Below are 21,144 nucleotides of genomic sequence, written 5' to 3'. Positions count from 1 at the left end.
CTACAAACATTGTTTCACTACGTTTTTAAATAATACCCTGCTGTTTTCTTCCATTAAACGCAGATGATTATGGGGTTTATGAGATTGTCGTTTCACTGGGGAAAAGTGATGAGTCAAGGAGCCATACTGTGCATATATAATGAGTACTTGATAAAATGTAATCTTTTTGTTGTTTGTTGAGGTGTGGGATTCTCTCTGACCTCCGGCGGGATCCCTAAAGAGAAGCCCTCTTGTAAAACACTCCTTATTAATGGAAATAGATGCAGCGAGCACCCCTCTCCTTGAGCTCTGTGTCAGCAGGAAGAAGTGTCTATACTTGGCTAAAGTCCCCTTCATTAACGTTATCTCAAATAGGCGCCCAGTCTGATGGGAAGAGTAGGGACAGTGTACAGTTAAGCGGCTTCATCCAATTTCATTATTCGGTAAGAGGTGGGGGTATCAGCGTTGTCTTTGCAAAGTCAGCAACAGCAGACGACGGGGCCGCACGTCCCGTCATGTGGGCGAGGCATGACATCACTGCTGAGCAGGCGCGGCCAAATGAGAAATATGCAAACAATACTTTTTTGCTTTTTCATTTTCCAATGTGCGGCGGCGGGAAGACGGCGGGAGAACATTTCCTGGCATCATTTCTGACAGCCTTCCCTTACCTATTTTCTGCCCATGAAATGTGTTCTTTATCGCAGGAGCACCGATCCTACTGTGAATACATGCAGGCAAGCTGTGGGACAATAATACAAGTCTGTGAGTGTGTTGAAAAAAAAAAAAAGGGGGGGGGGCGTGAAAGGTGAGGATGAAAGTGTTGGGCTGTGGGCCGTCAAATGATCTGGCCCGTCTCCAGGCATGGTGACTCAGGGATGATGGCACTGTTAGAGCTAATTAGGATCATAAACTGGAGAAATGTTTTGCCTTCATAATACATGGGGAAGTACAGGCAGAACTGTTAGACGCGCAAGCTTATGAGGGGTCATAAAAGTTCCAGGACTGGTGTCGCAAACTCCGAGCTCGCCGCTTGAACGTTATCGCTCCGGAGCAGGGGCGGTTTCAAACTCATAGTTCAGGGGCCACATACTGTAATGCTTAATTTGAAGTCAAAGGAGCAGGACCACTAAAATATGAGCATACCTGAGATATTAATACTGTAAAAATAGGGGTTTTCAAATGCACGAGGAAAAATATTGCATAAATTTTAACCAAACAACCTCAGATTGTTTTTTTGTATTTTGCTTCAGTTTGTCTTCTTCAGTGCATGCATAATAATAGATTTTATTTTAAGGCACATATATTTGGAATCAAAATATTGTATTCCACTTGAAAACTGAATCAACTTAAGACCTCAGATTTATTACTATTCCACTTTTTACAGGGGTGTAAGTCTCAAAGTTATTCTTAGTTCATAGCACCAGAATGTCTTTTTTCATTTTTTTCCCCCACTTTCAAATTCATCCTGCCGGCTAGAATGTACTGGCTCCGCAAAGCAGTCACGTGACCACACTGACACCCTTCATGGGGCAATCAAATTGACTCATTTGAGTTTTTGTCATTTTCAGTAGACTTAAATTGTGACTGTCCAAATGTTGACGTTTCAGTAGACTTCTAACTACCTTGGGGTAAGATCCAAATGTCCGTCTGTCTGTCTGTCTGCCTTGCATGCACACACACTTTCAAGTCTACTCATAAAACATTTTGTTTTCTTTCAGTCATTTAAGTGAATAAAGTGGTAATGTTTCTGTTGTGCAATGTTCTGTTCAATGGATGCATTCTTGGTTTTGGGTAGTTTAAAATTGAAATGGTGGCAGGTGTGTGTGGATTCCATCAATCCATCAATTTTTTTGAGCCGCTTATCCTCACAAGGGCCGTAGGATTGCTGGAGCCTCTCCCAGCCAACATCGGGCTTAAGGCAGACAACACTGTGGACATATGGCCTGTCAGTTACGGGGCACCTCTCAACAGAATCACTGAAACACCATCGTCAGGCGAGTGTCCCACTTCACAATCAGTGACTCTGGTGTGTGTGCATTCCCACATACAAGAGTTTCCCTCCCCCCAAAAAAGAAACTATAAAAAAAAAAAAAAGAGCAGGGAATGTACATCCTTTGAAAAAAAAAAAAAAAAAAAAAAATGTTCAAGAAATCTTTTAACTTGCTTAAAGGCACCTTCTTTCTCGATTTCACTGTGGAAATATTCCCGTCTCTGGCAGTGTGTACACACACACACACACACACACACAGACAAGATGGGTGGCAATAATGCCGCTGACTTGCTGTGATACATCTCTGTTTATGAAGAGTGACAGCTCACTGTGAACGACAACACACCAACACGTTGCGTACAAATGTCAGGGTAAAAAAAAAAAAATACAGCCAGAAACATCACTTTTGCCACATGCGAACAAACGACACACGCGTTCTGATTTCCATTTATTCCATATTAATCGGTATTGCATATTCACAAAATCAGTTGTCAAGTGCTCCAAATGGCTCATTGTTTAAAAATCAACTAAGAACAGATTAATGAAACAACCTCTTTCTATCTATTGTCGTCATAGCAACGAGTGCAACAGGTTCTAAGAGACGTGAGTAATGCCTTTATCTCTCCAACTGAGTGTCATCTACCAACAGACTAATTAATCCAATGTCATCTTCTACAGGTTTTAAATCTGCATCTTTGTTTCTGCTTATGTCATTCATTCTTCACAACCTGACTGCAGCTTTTCACCATTTGCTGCAACAGTTTGTGTTTTTTTTTTTTTTTTGCCTGAACTTTAAGTTGAATTTCTGATTACCACACTGTTAAAAGCCAAGAGGGACTATTACGAGATAATTAGTAATCATGCTAATGTGTTTCGCCATTTCTTCTCCTTGGTCATTTTATCATCTGTCCTCAAGAGACCACAGTCAGTAGTAATAACCATTTTTCCCTCAGCGAAACGTTCAGTCACTTAGAGGACACCGCGTCCTAAACTGCAGAATTCTAACGCCGGTCCCCTTAATCGGGAAGCGTCTGTAAATTCACATGAGCTCGCTGAAGGAGTGCTGTGCCGTTTCAATTGCCGCTGACCTTCATTAACCTAATAAATGCCGGCGGTGTTTCTGTCGCAGCGCTTAATGTGTTTATCAGCGCAAACAAACAAACGTGACAAAAGCCTTTCAGGGCGGAAACGGGAGCTTCCCGTCTGTGAAATGTATCCCCTCACCCACAAGCACCTATTTTTTTTCCCCTGCCTTCTCTTCACCACAACACACAAGTTGGGTGACATTGATCTCGCCCGGCACAAAACCCAACCGGAAACAACACAACCATGGTGTAATATCTACCTTAGGCCACTCTCACTGCTTTTCTTCGTGGCCGAAGACCTAAGGAAAGGGGGCTGTTTACGTCAATGGCTGACCAAGCCAAACCAAGATAGTCAGGTAACACAACCATGAATAACTGTACACCTATCCATTTTCTTAGCCGCTTATCCTCACAAGGGTCGCAGGGAGTGCTGGAGCCTATCCCAGCTGTCAACGGGCAGGAGGCGGGGTACACCCTGAACTGGTTGCCAGCCAATTGCAGGGCACATAGAGACAAACAGACACACTCGCAGTCACAGGCTGTTTTGGGGATGTGGGAGGAAACCGGAGTGCCCGGAGGAAACCCAGGCAGGCACGGGGAGGAGATGCAAACTCCACACAGGTGGGTCCAGGATTGAACCCGGGACCACAGAACTGTGAGGCCAACGCTTTACCAGCTGACCCACCGTGCTGCCTTCATGAATAACTAAATACTGTACATCTAATTAAAATACACAACAGTTCAATTCAGTTAGCTTACATTTTATTCGCTCTTGTTTCACGTTGTACAAAAAGACCAATCCTACTATATCTGGAAAAACAAAATCATATTTTTTCTTAATGATGCTTTCGCTCCAAACTCCACCTCAAACCATACTAATTCTACTATTTAACACCTACAACCTACACCAGGGGTCGGGAACCTATGGCTCACGAGCCATAGCTGGCTCTTGATGGTTGCATATGGCTTCGGGAGCCCTCATAAGGACATACTGTACATGTGATTTCTGTTGTGCAGAGAAGGTTTGTCCTAGCGGGGTTGCCGCAGTTAGGTGTGGGAGGCAACGCAAATGATGTAGAGACAGTTGGGCCTAGTGGGGTTGCCGTAGTTTTGCCTTGTAGTCTATGTCCAGAGGTGCAGAAAGGTCCAACGCTGAATATGTCAGAACAACCAATTTTGGAAACGCTTTTGACAAAGGTCGCTTAAAAAAAAATAAAAATTATGAGGAGTACCGAAATTTTCAACATGAATGGACAGCCATTGTGGAAAGGGAGGGTTCTGCTGTGCGTTTAAACTCACAGATGGGGAGTCTGCCAAAGCATTCGTACTCAACGTTGCCAATAAACATTAAATATAATAAAATAAAAATAAAACAAACTTCGAATCAAGACAAGATAATCAATGGAATAAAAGATATGCCTTTGTCGGCAAGAACTGTTCACCATTGTACCAGCGTGATGGCGAATCAAATTGAATTACATTCACGATGAACGGATAGATGTCTCAACGCCTGCGTGAAGTTTACTCTGACAATGTATGAACTCCAAAGCCAGCACCAAAACCATGCAGCACTAGCACTAGTACTTTTGGAATCATTGGTGAGCAACAGCAAAACAATGTTATTTAAAATAATTCAGAGACTTATTGTACTCTAAAAGTGTTGGTCTTACATAAAAGCGCAAATACACCGTACTTAGTTTTTTTAAAAATACTGTATGGCTCTTTTGAAATGACTTTTTTAAATATTTGGCCTTTCTGGCTCTCTCAGTTGAAAAGGTTTCAGACCCCTGACCTCCACTCTTTATGATGGGAATGAAGTCATATCAGGTTTTACAGATCCTAACGAGACTGCAGTGTTTGGAAACCGTTCGGAACTCGTAACAGTCTCAAGAAAAGGTTGGGATAAAGTGACATGTTCTACATAAAAATAACCTTGTGAATGCTTGTTTCACCAGCAGCGTCATCACACACGCACCCCCCCCTCCTCACAGCTCTCGGACTCGGAGCAGTGCATCACTCCACGACAGCCCTATTTAGAGTATTTAGAGCAGAGTGCGGGGAGGTTCTCAATGAACTCTCAGCGCCATGTTATCTGGCTTTGAGAATATCTATACTTTGTTCAAAAGTGACATTTGAAGCTATTTATCGAGGCAGTCATTCACTCCTCAGCAGACACCGTGGGTTTACTGCAACGTACAGGTTATAAAAAGATGCAATTTATGCCACTTTTCTCACAGCTTTGCCACTCAAGAGTTTGACTCGGCGGAGGAAAGGATGGAAGCAAGAATATGCCGAGAGAAAAATTACTTTATAAGCTTTAACTGGATTGTTCTGGGTGTCTTCGAAGACGTTTCACCTCATCCGAGCAGGTTTCTCCGATTCACGCAATGAGGCCATTGTGAAGCAAAGAAGTGATAACTAAGAGTGGCTCACTTTAGCTAGCTCACCTTCCGTAGCTTAGCGCCCTCCCTTCCATTACAGCTCTAATCAACTCATTAATACAATTACACGACAATTTGAAGAATACTTTAGAAATCAGAACCCAATGTTAACCAGCCTGGCAATTCATTTTTAAAAGGTGAAAAAACTAATTTTGATATTTTAGCAAGTTGATGCACATGATTTGCTTACACGGACCAGTTTTGACCCCAGGCACTTGAGTTTCACACCCGTGCCTTTAGGGATCCGAACAGCATGGAAAGGAACCTGGATGAGTTATTATTCCGTAAAATGACCGACGTAATTTGTTTCTGCAAAGCTTCCATCTGAATTGCTCAGGAAAGATTATTTACATGCTCTTGGAAGTTGAGTTTGCGGAACATTTTTTCCCATGCTACATTCATATTCACGTGAGGAGGATGCAGTTTAGAATTACTTAATACCAAATGTGTTTGTTTTCAGGAATTTAAAGAGTCAAATGCTAAAGTAATATAGCATGTAGTCAAACGTATAAACGACAAGACAGACAACTCCTATCAATGTGCTTTTCTTTTCCCCGCTTTATATATTCATGTTTTCATTTCTCAACTAACAATGTTAGGCTACGGTTAATTATATGAAGCCAGAAATGTGTGGTAAATTCTGCTTTTGGTAGAATGTGGGTATGTACGTCCCAAAAAAAAAAAAAAACTGCTGCAGTTGTCAGTAACATTACAATCTATGTACACTCGATAAATTGACTTTCAATGTTTTAAAATAGATGTTAGACTTTTAAATAAAACCAAGACATTTTGCTTGGAACTTGGAACAATTCAAGAAGGTTAGACGGCGCAACACTCCTGTTTGGTTGATAAAGCTTTCACGACGGTGACAGATTGAAACTTAACGGATGATTTCAGTTTCCATGGAAAAGGAAGTCTCATTTGAAATTACCTGATCAAACAGCTCCCCGGAATGGAATGCGTTTTTATCTTCGATTGCATTCATAAAGCAATACAGCGCGAGCATCACTTGCAAATAAGCAAGCCCCGACACTACCAAACATACGCAAAACAATCACGGCCGCCATGCTGTATCCAAAACCCAACATTTTATACCGATTCCAAAACAGTCTGGAAGTATGGGTTATAATGTATTCAATTATTTTCAAAACACCGTCATGCAAACTCCTAAATATATCTCCTTTTTCAACAATTTCTATATATTCATTTTGTTTCTGCTGTGTGTTAGAGAAACCACTCGCCCCTATTAATGGCCCTGGCTGTGGCCCCCTCGAGAGGGAGCGATGACCCCTATACGCCCGCTCTGCCCGCCACCTATCGTCCTCCACTCGACCCCTTTACCGACCCTCACTCGGAGGCTGAGTGTAAACAATAATTGCAACATGAATTATGTCCCCCGAAACCCACCGACTGGCCGGCCCCAACTCCCCTCACTGCAAACCCCGCCACATTCCCCCTCAAGGGACACCTTTGATGATATTCTGAATTACTGTACTGTGTACACTGTGGGGAGCGGGGTGATAAGTCGGGTTGTAAAAGAATAATGTTACTCTATAAATCTCGATGCTACATTTTGTTTGATACACACACAAAAACCCATTATAAATAAAATACAAATATGCGATCCATATGCCACAGATAAAAGGAGACGGGAGGGGGAAAAAAGGTCACGTCAGACTGATGGAATAGATTGACAGATGTGATTTGGCAGGCAGTCACCCTGGGTTGTTCTGGAACAGGCGGTGCGGCACTTTTTACCCAGATGTTCCTGTATATCACCAGACTGTCTTATGTTATATTTTTGACAGAAATGTGGCAGAATTATCCCAGACGAGCACAACTAAAAAAATCCCAGGCACGTGTCAGCGAATCATTGTGGTCGAAAACAGAAAACTAAGGTCCGGCAAATGCCCGATCTGCCAGCTGCATTTTAACGTTGGATGAAAAGTAGAGGCAGGTAGTGGCTCATCGGTTCTGTACAGAAACGCGGAAGTACTGGCACAAATCAGGACAAAAGCTGCACTTTTACAAACCTGCTGTAATTCTCTGAAGAAAAGCAGCCAACAAATGAACTCAGGCACCACGAGGTTTCAAATCAGTTCTCAACCTCTTCAAATCACACTTACTGTTGGTTTATATGAACCCATATCCAAAATAATCCACAGCCTTTTCAAAGGATTAAGCCTCAAATGCCACGAGGTAATAGTCTAGGATATTTTCTTTTTTTTTTTTTGCCTTAAGGTCCGTAGATAAAAATTGTTCGAAATCTTGAGATTATCATCATTTGCTATTTTGTCGACACAGAAAGACTGCTAGGAATAGATAAAAATGGTATGAATTAAAAAAAAAAAAATAAAAAAAAAAATATATATATATATATATATATATAAATATTGGTCACTTTTGGTCACATTCATATGCTATAAAAATTAGTGACGAGTAGCAGAGTAACCAAAAATTTTCATTGCAAAAGAATTTCGGCAGGGCTGTACTGACTCTGCCTCCTCTCGCAAGCTTTTGAGGAGTCAGCGGCTATCGGCACTTCCCAAAGACACACTCAATTTACAATGGATGCCTGAACCGGGCCCTAATGTCCCGTGTTATCAGAATGAATCAGCATTGCTGATAAATTAACCCTCGGAAAACTCGCTATGAAGGCCTGTCAGCTAATGTGCATGCTTTGTGTGATATTCATACGCGACGCTTAATGTACTGGAACCAATTCTGTCATTTCCATTATGTAAATACATTTGCCTCACTTCTATATTTTAATATATTGTCTCCCTTGTCTCAATTACTTGGGCTATTAAAAACCAAGAGGTTATGGAAATGAGGCGCAGTTATGTGTTTGCAGTTTGATGACAAGTACTAAGTGTTTATGAAAGCTCGTTACACATTCTGTTGCATTCGGGATATGGCAAGACACGAAGCATGCATACGCACGCCTCAAAAAGGATGACGTCAGAATTCGGGAACCATTAAAAAAAAAAAAAGCTGTGATAGTCTTAACTTCTATCAATAATATTTGGACATCCACTGAAAGGATCATTAAAAAAAAGTGGCTAAAAACAATTCATATTTCTAGAAGTATGCACGAGTTTGAGTTAATTAGCCAAAATAATTAATTGCATTTAAGGTGGATTTTTTTTTTTTTTTTTTTTAGAAAAAAGATCTTACATTGTGAAAGCAACTGTTGAATATGTACACTTTTTGGGATTTACACAGTATTTATCGTAAAGCTACATATTTTACCACATGGGACATAAGCATGTCAGATATTTAGGATTTTTAATATAAAACAGCAAAAAAAAAGAAGTTTAGTTTAATGAGGCCAGAAAATATTTATTTTCCAAATATTCAAATGGCTCATATAAAAGGACCAATGCAGACGTTTTTGAAAGGTTTTGAAGGGGACCTAAAACCTGAAAATTTTATTTAAATTCAGTTTTCTTGTCATGGTTAACAAAGCGCTATCCATACAAAAATTATTACAAATCAGTACAACCTTTCACTGTTATTCCACAATATTTATTTTGATTTTTTTGGGTGGGGAGGGGGGGATGCTAATATACATCTTGGAACGCCCTATAGTGTTCACAATTCCCTCCCCTCCAGTTATTTGAGCTTTTATTGTTTTGTATTTTTATCTGAACTGATCTGTCAATGAGATCACTCCAAAATTAGTTTATGAAAACAAATCCTCAGTGAGATGCCCCTCCCCACCCGCAAAAAAAAAGTCTTTTTCTTTTTGTAATAATATGGCGCCGAGAGGACAGCAAGCAGCATTGTCCACAAACGATGTTGACGTATTCTTATTACTGCTGTCTTTGCCCTTTGAACACAAAGATATTTTATTTTCAATGAATTATAAGCATCTTAAATTACGATTATTGACTTAACTAAACAAATTTCCCAGCAAGGGAAACAAACAGCAATGTATAACTTTAGCTCGAAGAGGACGTCTGTTTATTTTTAACTGCATCAGAAAGTAGATTAAAACAATCACGACGTTAACAATAAAGAAGAGAAGCTGTCGTGGCAACAATAAAAAACACTCTGAAGGAGGAATTAAAACTAATAACCTTCACCGGTTGACGCAGGCATGATATGCCAACTTGCGAGTTAAAGAATATAAAGGTTTAGGATAGTCTGTCATGAACATCTTGTTTCTATGTATATGCATATTTTGTATTCCAATTTGAGCCGACACGCGCCAGATTAAGCGGAGCGTCTGCATCCGCTGCGCTCCGATGCTTCGCCAAGGTGCGCGCGACCTTAGTTTCCCCACCGCCTCATTCAAACGCGGAAGAGGAACAAAAATCAAACGAAAAGTTGTGCATTTTCTACCTTTTCGCTTGGATCTCCTCCTCCTCCTCCTCTTCAGCTTGCACTTAACCTGGCCACCTTGAGCCCCCGACGCGCGGCTGTTGTTCCCAAGTACGGACGCCATCTGCCCTTTGGAACGACTCGTCGTAAGAACTTGAGACTTGTGGCCGGACTCTTCTCTTTCGCTACCTTTATTTGCCCCTCCTCGCACCAAAAAAAAAAAAAAAAAAAAGGAGGGAGCGTTGTTCTTGCTGTTTTTTTTTTTTTTTTTTTTTTTTTTTTTTCAAAGCACCTCCTATTATCACAACCCACTGGTTGGAAGTCCGCTTGCGGAGGAGACTGCTCTCTCTGCGCTCAGCATCACCAGTGCGGTTTCACGGTGCTCTCCGCCTCTGTGGAAATTTAGGCGTCAGCTACTGTGGATTCAATCAAGCAGGACACGCGTGACGCCTATCTATTCCTCAGCCAGCTTTCTAATTAGGGTCCAATCGTGGCTGCCTGGGAGCTGTGACATCACAAGCTCCACTCACATACTAACACCCCTTAATCATCCGCGCCTTTGTTTGTAATACTTGTGCCGGTTTCACTTCATACTTGAGTTGCGTGGTGACTTTGTTCCCTCCGGAGAGAAAATCTTCATTGTGCCTCGGAAAAAGTCGGCTGTGACGTCACATTGGCGGAACTCATGGAAGCAGCATTTTAAACGGATCTCAATTTTCAATTCATTCATCAAGGAATTTTGTCCTTGACGTGCAATTTGCTATTTTAACAGTTATATCAGCAAGTTTAGAGTTTACTGGTATGCATAAAGGGTTAAATGTAACTCGCTATTTTAAAATGCAAATTATTTACTGCTTTTTTTCCACAGTTTCAAGTTATGGTGGTTGAAAAAGAAAAAGTCAATTAACAACCTCATCTCAAGAAAACAAACTCACCACTCCAAAAAAAAAAAAAAAAAAAAAAACATAATGGGACTATGGCAACAGTGATGTCTGACAAAAATGCACCAACACAGACTGAAAGACATCAAGGATGTAAATCCAAACAAATTGACAAGACAAGAAACACCTGGACTCGACACAAGGCGGCCGGATGGAATTGGTTGACACAAAAAGCAGAGTGAGCTGCTGACAACAAACCGAGAAGCAAGAAAATGAAAATAACATGAAAGTCAATCCAAGTGAGAAAGTTTATCTCTTGCTATGCGTTTGCTGTGATTGATTGGGGACCAGTTTGGGGTGCCTTTAGTCTAAAGTCAGGATAAAGTCTGTGCTGCTAAATGTATTCATAATCCGTATTTAAATGGGAATAATTGTGTACAACAAAGATTCAAAAGTACTTATTCATCTCCTTCACCCAAGTCAACTTTAAAAAGTACAGACTGAAAAGAACTTTGAAATTAGCAAATGATGACAGCAAATAAACTATTCCCATTTGTGTTTTTAGACAATTTCTCAACGTCAGAAGCTTGCGGGTTTCATGTTCAACTGAAATCGCTTTCCAAGCCCACAACATCAAGTAATTCTTCTAATTTGGGCCACATATCTTGTTTTACCAGAATTGCATCATTGACAGTGACCCTCGCTTATTCCTGTTCCTCCATGGCACCAAAGTCCCTGATTTTTCCAAATCCAAAGCGCTCAATTGATCAATCAAGACTGAAAGAAACCAGGGAAATAAATACAAGCACATTGACAAGACAACAAGGCACATCTGGACAAGGCACGAGTGGTTGGGGGGAGAACACATGACAAAACAAAACTAAACATATTCAAAACAATACCAAAGTCGGGATTCTGGAGGGTGTGGTCTTTATTTGCTCATTAACTGACAGACACACACAAATGTACTTTCTTTCCATTTCAAAACAGAGAAATCTTACTAATGATCAGTTTATGGACTTTTTTTTACGTCACATTCCCGAATAACTTTGTGTTTGAATGAAATATATCAGTCGTTGAGTTCTTCATAACAGCGAGTGATTTGAGTAGAACCACACCAAAATACATCTCTGGCAATCATCTTTCACTGTTAATCTGGAAATACAGTTCAGACATGTGCACGCAAGCTTGAAGTTGCATGCCAAAACTCCGCTGACAACGTGGACTGCGGTTAGTGGCTGCAAACTTTGAAGATTGTGACAATTTGGCATTGTTGTGCGAAAGTGGAGTGTCAAGGCTTTCAGAAAGCATTTGCAGCTCGCCTAGCTGGAGGTTATTGTTTCAGCTCCTCTAACGCAGAAGGTCAGGTGGGTGTGCGGAGGCGGCACTTTGATATTGTGAGACATTCGCTAAAAAAAATAATAATAATAATTGTGAAGGTTTTGTAACTGTCCAAACCTCATCAAAAACATCAATATTTGGGTCTCTCTTTTCTTTCATTTTCACGTACTTAAAGGTCCACTGTCATGGAATGAATGATTTTTAGTATGTTATTAATGAAAAAATGGCACCCGACATGGACCCATCCGTTTTTTCCCCACCACAAAACATGATTTTGACGTATATGGCTTTTTGTAACTCCTGCCATCAAAATCCTCTTTTTTTTTTAGAAGAAGCAGGAAGTGACGTACAGGTCAGTAGCGGACTCAAGAGGTCTCATATGTTTATACTAGTTTTACCTGCTGGAAGGTAGCTCGTTCTTTCGTGTTAGCCAAAATGCCGTCTCGTTGTATTGCTGGAACACTCGGGAGGATGGATTCGCTCTTCATACTTTTCCAAAAGACCCGGTTCGTTGTGAAAAAGGGATTGCACACGTGCTAAGGACAAGAGCCTCGTGGGTTCCAAATGACAGGTAGCTGTGTATACAGCTACTTAAAAAAAACAATAGTTGTGAGGGGGTGTAATCCATAAATCAGAGGTGCTAAATGTGTTGAAGTGTGCATCGGAAGGCTTCCGTGCAGTAGCCGCTGAAGGATGGCCTCCGCAGGTCTTGTGGATCGCCACTAGTCTTGTTGACACAGCTTCGGCCAGGGTGGCTTGTCGTGGCACCGGGCCACGGTGGCTCATCTCTGCTGTACAGGTGGATTGGACGGGGAGGCGGTTTGGCTGCGGCGGCGTCGTCCTCGTTCACCACTGTTCCTCGCCACCGTGGAGGGGGATCAAGCGGTGAGGTGGTTTGGCCGTAATCCGCATATGATCTAAATATGGCTCGAAACGATAGGGTAATATTAGCCCGATCTATACGTTCTCTTCTTCAAAAAGAGCTTCGGTGTCAGAAGGGGGGGTGTTCATCTCCCATAGTAGGTGGCACAGCGTGTTTTCAGTGGCGAATGTCCCAGTGTGATGTCACGGACAGAAGATGCAACCAATATGGCGACCACTTGAATGTCGAATGAACCTTCTGCAAATTTGCACATGGATGAGGCGCTCTCCGCTCATATTTATTTTTTCGTATAGACATTGAAGTGAATAATGTTATATGTATTTTTCATTACAATATCTCTTTTAGAATGTTTATAGGCATGACACTTGGGCTTTAAAACTGAATGGTTCAACTTCTCATAAGGGCATCTAACTAATGTTCATCAAGGGTTAACGTAAAACCCGGGGAGAAAAAGGATCGAATGTGCAGAAATAACAGCACAACATGATTGCTGATGTCAGGCTAAAAAAAAAAAGTCACTTTGAGGCACCGTTATTGGATGGAAACATTTTCACTCGGGCCTTCAGGCAGAAGAGCGAGGAGAGCGAGGGTGTCTGGGCCCGTGTGCCTGCCTGCCGCCTGCCCTTAGGATGCCCACAAATATCCATGTAAATTGCAGTTTAAGAGAAATCAATACAAGTGACAAGTTGCCAATGCCACTATCTGGGGCAGTAATGAAGGTGTGCTGGCAGGGGCCTGAAGGGCACGTAGATAAGGGAAAACAGGCTCAGTGGGCAGGTTACGTACACAAACACACAAGTACAACAAGGTCAGGACTTCTTACACTGATGGAAAGTGTCCTCTTTTGTTTCACACTCTCACTCGCCATTGCGGCCGATAATATCCTGGATATTTATATATTCAATATAGGATGTGGTTGAATATATTTCCAAACAACATTTTCTGGCTTCAGACCAAAATGTGTGGCAAAAACTATGATTCGCAATAAACACTACATCTTACTTTGAAACAGAAAAACTCCATCCATCCATTTTCTGAGCTGCTTATCCTCACAAGAGTCATCAGGAGTGCCAGAGGCTATCCCGGCTGTCATCGGGGAGGGGGCGGGGTACAACCTGAACTGATTGCCAGCCAATCGCAGGGCACATGGAGACACAATCCCACCTAGGCGCAATTTAGAGTCTCCAGTTTGAGGGAGGAAACCGGAGTCCCCAGAAAAAACTCACCCAGGGGCGAGGAGAACATGCAAACGCCACACAGGCAGGACCGGGATTTGAATCCCAGTCCTCAGAACTGTGAGGCCAATGCTCTACACCTGCTCCACCGTGCTGCCAAGCAGGTGTTTACAGATTTATAATCACTATGACATCTATGCTGTGATGCTAGCCCATTTATTGCGTTTCATGCTACATGTTGACCACAAGATAGATATTGAGACAAAACGATACGATTGTTTAAAAATGTTTTATTGTCTTTTGTGTTACGTTTCAGTTTTCCTGTGAACTTTAACAGGGTGAAAATCAGGGTGTTCCCCGCCTCCAGCTTGATGACAGGTGGGATAGGCTCCAGCACTCCCAGTGACCCTCGTGAGGATAAGCGGCAAAGAAAATGGATGGATGGATGAAAAACAGGTTGACGCAAGGAGACTTTCAATCAATCAATATTGTGTAATGTCAGAGACTATTCTTGCTTTGTCCTAAAGAAAAAAATATGCATTCCTTTTCACTGAATACAGTTCCCAGCCAATTTTTAATTGTCTTTCTCCTTTCCATTGACAAAGGTGCTCTCAAGTATGTTTGTAAGCATCTAAAATGCTATGAGCACTTTCCTAAATGAGGCTGCTGTCTGGTTCCAACACAGCCGTGTTCGAACCTGCAATTAAACATATACAAGAGCACACAGGGGGAGGCAGAACTCAGGATAGAGCAGTACAAAGGGTGGGTCCTCTCTTTTTTTTTTTTTTTTTTTTTTCCCCCCTATCTGACAGCATGGTCATGTTGAACACTGAATACCTTTCACACTGGAACAGTTTCCGTACAACAAAGGATTTTGCGATACCCCCACTGCAGTCGTTTATGTAGCGATAAGGATTGGAAATGCAGCTGGACAGTGCAAGTTTTGCGGAGGGATGAGAAAAAAAAAAGAAAAGAAGATAAAAGAGAAGCATATCAGAATAACACGGTGTATGACTACGATAATGTTGCCTATGGGGCTTATCGGCGAAGGAAAGGCTCTAATGTCGTAGTATCGTATGAAAAGGGTTGCCAGTTTGGTACGGTCGACCTTTAGGGGAAGATTCCTCCCATTTTAAACTTTGAGTTAACGTAAAATGTCATCTCAGGGAGATCTTTAAAAAATAAAAGGCACAATAACCAAATCTGTAGCAACACCTGTACGACTACTGTTTCTGTAAGCGACTTGACTTTTTAACGATAGGTGATGAAATGAAAATACTGAGCATGATATATATCAGAAAGACATGGACAAATATTCTTCTCTTATGCAGTTTTCAGGAGTAAAAAATGTAACATTCCTCTCTCTCTCTGCTCCAGATGTGTGGAAGGACGATGAAAGAGGGAGCCATTAAATACAATTTACATGATTTCCATTTCATCTGTCTGAAATCATTCAAGCTATTTACAGTACTTTATTTTTCCGGGACATGTTCATTTGTGCTTGATAATGTATGCGATGGAGTGTTAAAAGTATTTGGGAAAATTCAAAAATACCATTTTTTTTTTTTTTTTGCAGCCCTGCAAATCTAGGCATGACTGAATGTTTGTTTTTAGCCTTTTCGTTTGATGTCATATCTATGGATTAAAGAGATTTCAAATTGCGATTACACCAAACGCATGGTGACAACCCCCCCTCCCCCTTCATCAAATCAGCCACCTGTGATCTACGATAAGGAGACCAATCAGTACGGCACTCATACACATTCATTTACGACACATTTGATTTGGACCTCACTTTGGAGTGAAGATGCCATCTCTAATTTATGTAAATCACGCAGTTGCTGTTTTGTATAAAATGTACTTATAAATGCTTGTTTGTGTATATTTTATTCTAGAAGTATGGACCCCTTAAAGGGACATTGAAAAAAAAACCCAACTTGTTTCTCATTGTAATGAATAGGTTTCTCATTGTAATGAGTAAGTGTAGAGAAATGTCTACCTATGGGTTGTACCTTATTTACCTGCTAGCTGGCGGTAGCTTCCTGCTCCGTAGCTTCCTGCGTGCAGGTAGCTGTAAACAACAACTTGCTTTGCGCATGTCAGCTGAGAGAAAGGCAACAGAAGAGGACTTGGTCTCTGACCTCAAAACAAGTAATATACCTCACAGTGTTATCGATCAACTCAAAGAAGATAAGGTGAGTATAACTAAACTTTTATGACATGAATATAGCAGCATAGGCATCCTTTATGATTGCTGGGCTATAATGATTGACATTAAAGACTTTAAAATTATTTTTAAATGTCTCTTAGACAACGTAATGGCGCGACTTTCTCGTAAAGCAGCAATGTCTTTATAATAAAGTCCCAGATGAAACTAGAACCGAACTAAATCCTGCATTGTCATTGTTGCGTAGAAATGCAAACTGAAATGAATAAGGGTCTTTTAGACATGCACACATGCAATGCACTATTTACTCATTACTACGAGTAAGTTTCTCATTACAATGAGAAAAAAAAATAGTTCCCCCCCTCCCCCAATGTGCCTTCAGGGGCTCCGTACAGAAGAATTATTTAGCACTGAGACACAGTTCAATGTAATGGCTCAGTGGCCCATTTATTCATGAAAACACTTTTATACCCATAGAGGATCAACATTGAGTGTTGACATTTTCACTACCAGGTTACATGAAATAAAGTCCATGTATCCCTCACTGTCATTTAAATATAAAAGTATGACAGAAATCATAAAATAGAGTTAGTTTTTACTCGATGGATTTACTTGAGTCTCCTTATCAACCTTTGCAGTCGAGATGGAAGCCTGGGAAGCCTCCTCCCCATTAGTCTTTGGGACTATATTGACTTTAAGCTTTTAGAGTTTGCCATTTCCAAAGGTGGAGTTTTGGTGTTGGCGCTGGCAAAGGGGATTAGTTGGCTGTCGTCTTATCATGTGCTCAGACGGGCAGCTGGGAGAAATGTGTGCCTTCATCTCTTCAACACATTCACGTCGCTACTCTTCGGACGCCACCACAAACAAACATAATGGCAACGGCGTGAGGCCGGCAGCCAGTCACTTTTGGGAGAACCGCAATATATAATATTATTAATCTGCTAATATCATAAAATATCTGTTCAACACACTTGTAAATTGTTAAGATGATTTAGATAGCCAACAAAAGATGTTTATAGTGTAGTTCTTTTATTGACTGACATCACAATAAACTGCTCATATTAATGACTTTGCATGTCCCAAAACGATGACTATTTAGTCGTTTGTGAAAATGTCACGCAAAATGATTTTTTTTTATTTTATTTTATTTTTTTTAAATGCGTGTATGTGGCACAAGTTGTATAGAGGAGAAATTTCTACTGATGTTTACATGCCATCAAGGTTATTTAAGGGTAAGTAATTGTGGGTGACAGACTCCACCATGCAAGACTGGCCACACCTGCAGCTCAAATCCACATAAATACAAATAGGGAGCAAAAACAGTAAAAAAAAAAAAAAAACAAAACAAAACAGTTGAAGAAGCATAAACACAAAGAGCTGGAAGTCATCACAAACACACAAGACGCGATGAAAACTGAAAATACAAAGTTCTAAATTCTGACAAAGAAATACCCTCATGAACAACAACACCAGCTTCATGAAAAGGAAATAAAAAAAAGTTTAAAAAAAAAAAAAAAGACCAACGCCGAAGCTAGCATGCTTCACCATGACACCCATTATAATGTAATGTGTGATTTCTAATGCAATTTATCCTATCCAGATAAAAATATATGTTTAACTGTTCCATAAAATGCATATCCTGTTTGATGTTTTTACCAAAAAAATATAAGTGTTTATGAAGTAAAGCATATCCTCCACGATGCGTCTGACTGCTGTGTCGGCTTCTTTATCGCCAGCTACTTCGTCTGAATTCGAACGTGTGTGCTGTCTAACTGGCTGAAGTTGCTAACCTTTAACGCCTTCATAAGGCTCGTATTCTTCACCATCTTCGTGGGACCCTTCAGAATAATGTTCATCGCTCGAATTATCGGAAAATTCATCGCCGTTCTTATAGTGTATTCCTACAAGATCCATGTTGTCACAACATCCTACGTCAAGCCCCTGATCGTCTTTTTACGCGACATTTCCGTCCTTTTTCGGCGGATACAGCAGTGTGCGATCATTTGTTGCAGATATTCGAAAAATAAAAATGTGTCCTTCATAACGGTTTTGAGAGTCGTATTCAGCATAAAAACTGTATAATCTTAGCAAAAAGGCGCATTGGGGTCTCGACATACATTAACGTTTGCACATCCATAAATTCTGTAGGTGGCTTTAATGTGCACAAAAAACAACAAAGACAAAAGATATGTCCTCAGTCAAGCCAGGTTAGATGCATAAAGAGGCCACAAAAATGCCAACATTAATGCTGGAGATGCTGTACTTCATTAAAAAAAATGCCACATTTGACCAGAATTTCAGTTAGTTTGCCTGTTAAGTAATAAACCTTCAATGGATTCTTTCATTTCATCTTTTCAATTGTGACAAAACAATATTGTCTTTTTTTTTTTTTTTTGCGTGGCGAAACACTTACTGGTGATTAATTTTCAAACAAAAGTCAAGGTACTCTTCGTCCATTAATTTTTGAGCCAGTTATCCTCACGAGCATCACTGCAAGGTACTCGTAATTTCTTAATCTCAAAATGTTTACGTGAGCACAACATTGGTGGAAAAGAAGTGGCAGTGCTAACTTAACACAAACTACAAATGTTTGTTTCTTACTGAAGAAAGGCAAAGTAACAATGTTCAAAATATCTTCAACTCGACATGCATTTCTCACTGCTTGTAAAGACAGCAGCAAATGGGAAATATTGCAATGAAAGCTCTCTCGGGCCCATTTGCTGAAGTACTTTATTTTTTTGGGCTAAATAACTTCAGCAATGTTTGCATACAGGAGGTTACGTTACCAAATGAAAACTTTGAAAGTGTCATTGAAGACTTTATTTTGAGCATGTGTCACAGTAGTCAGCGGGGGGATAAATTCTTGTGCCAGACTTTTCTTTAGCCACAATTTCCTTTGGATGGCTTGTTTTTTTTTTTTACCCCCCCTTCTCCTCTCTTCAACCTCTCTCCCGCCCTTCCTAATTGACACCCATTAATCACATTAAGTCTTTGGGAGAATTGTCTGCCCAGTGTCAGTTTTGGCCGACCCCAACATTTGGAGAGTGAAGATAAAGATGATGCAGTGACAGCTCTGAAATAGACATTTTTTTTTTTATACGTGGGTCAGCATTTAGGGATAATAGGAATATCATTATACATAAGAGAGAGGAAACAAACGAGTTATTTTAGAGGAATTGAATGAAAGTGGGATTTGAGCGCTTCTGTAGATAAATAGTCAGGATGGATTTCAAATTAACATATAATAAGCGGATTTATGTGCTGATGCATTTTGATGAGATTATCTTGCCCACTTAATATTACAACTTTATTAGCATTAATGCAAGATTTTTAATTGTTTGGATGTGTGGCGGTTTTTATATTGGATTTCTTAATTTTAGGACGTGCTCTTTGTAGGCTGAATTCCAATCAAAATGTCTGAATAGAAGCTAAAATATTGCCCTTAATGTCACATAACATTATCAGCCCTGTGGTTCAATACAATAGAGACATTGTGTTCGTTGGGGACGAGGGGGCTTATCAGTGAAAGACAGGAAAGGAGAAAATGAATAGAATAGAAGTAAATTCGATCTCTGTTTTGTAAAGACCAGATTTCTCCAAAAAGTATTATTCAATGCCCAATTCCGAACAGTCGTTCAAAAACAGTACGGATGGACTACAATGGCTACCAAGGGCAGATCCGTGGTGGCTTCCCCTTTGGACTTAAAATCACATTTGCAATTGCTAGTTGGAAAATGTGCTAACCTAAAACTATCCACACTTTGGATTCCAATGCTTAACTAGAGAATTAATAAGCCTAATTCATTAAATGAAACACAATACGCTGATCACTACACTTCTGCTTGTCTGTTTTTCTTCTGTGGTGTCTGAAAACGGTCTCCAGTTGCTGTACTTGTAGCGTGTGGCATTGGTCTGGTTGCCAGTCAGCAGTAGCGTGTAACTTTAGACATACATACCATAATGATGACGTTTCTCATGACCTTGTGCATGATAGAGCCTAACCCAGCTGGCTTTGGGCATGTGGGGACTGGTGAGGACCACACTGGACGACTAATCAGGCGAGTTCAGGGCACATAGTCCAGCATTCCCACCATCGTTTCCGCCTAAACATGCATCCCTGAGTACCCATAAATAACCCATGCAAGAAGGGAAGATCATAATTTCTTCCAACATAGGCAGGCCAGAGCCAAGATTCGAACCCCGACCCTCAGAAATGAGACAGACGTACAAGCCACAACAATACGATGCTGCCTCTAACATTATCATCTTTAGAATATATTTTTATTATTACAGCTCTTGAATTTAACATCATTTTTACAGAATTCTCTCATATATATGCAATCTTGTTCCCTTTTAGTTGTGTGTGGAGAGCTGCAGAGAACAATAGCAGGAAAGTTGCGGAGGTCCCTGAAGCTACAAAAGCCAGTTGTGTCAGGTCTCATTAAGCTGAATTCTGCATCGAGGAATGGGTGGTTGGCATGTTTGGGGCCTCCAAACAGGTACGGGTGGTCTCCAGACACTGATGTAATTAAAAAATAGCACTCCAAAATATCGTGCTGCTGTAGACCCAACACTAATTTATCATCAATATTTGTTGTAAATGCACACGAGACCACTGAGGAAGCCAAAGACGTGAGAATTTAGCTATGAAACAGTCTGTTCATCTGATAGCACCTCAAAGGTTCCTCTTAGGAATTGAAAGTACTGTACTGGAGCTAAAAATTGAATTGGGGAAAAATAAATAAATAAATAGTATTGGTGTCATGCATAGATGAATTATTGGTGTTTAGGAATGTATACAGTGGAACTTCGATAGAAATAATTAATGGGGCCAGGGGATTCATCCCATATAACTGGCTGTCCGTTTGAATATTGA

General features: G+C 40.6%; 1 protein-coding gene across 5 annotated transcripts in view; it reads right to left on the bottom strand.

Annotated features, from left to right (window-relative positions):
- The window catches only part of adarb2 (adenosine deaminase RNA specific B2 (inactive)), a 150,865-nt gene extending 140,122 nt beyond the window's left edge, over positions 1–10,743 (bottom strand). For 3 of the 5 annotated variants that reach the window (XM_061805078.1, XM_061805080.1, XM_061805079.1), the window contains exons 1-2: positions 10,134–10,743; positions 9,843–10,025 (exon numbers count right to left, since the gene is read on the bottom strand). In XM_061805078.1, the coding sequence (XP_061661062.1) occupies positions 9,843–10,025; positions 10,134–10,182 (232 nt within the window). In that variant the 5' untranslated portion in view covers positions 10,183–10,743. Of the gene's footprint in view, positions 1–9,842; positions 10,026–10,113 lie in introns of all 5 variants that reach the window. The other 2 variants (XM_061805081.1, XM_061805082.1) reach the window with 2 other exon arrangements.
- Positions 10,744–21,144: the final 10,401 nt, after the last annotated feature.

Source organism: Syngnathoides biaculeatus, chromosome 19 (genome assembly GCF_019802595.1).
Source record: "Syngnathoides biaculeatus isolate LvHL_M chromosome 19, ASM1980259v1, whole genome shotgun sequence".
Lineage (NCBI taxonomy): Eukaryota > Metazoa > Chordata > Actinopteri > Syngnathiformes > Syngnathidae > Syngnathoides > Syngnathoides biaculeatus.
Note: the sequence above shows the minus strand (reverse complement) of the source record. Positions and strands in the feature narration are given on the sequence as shown.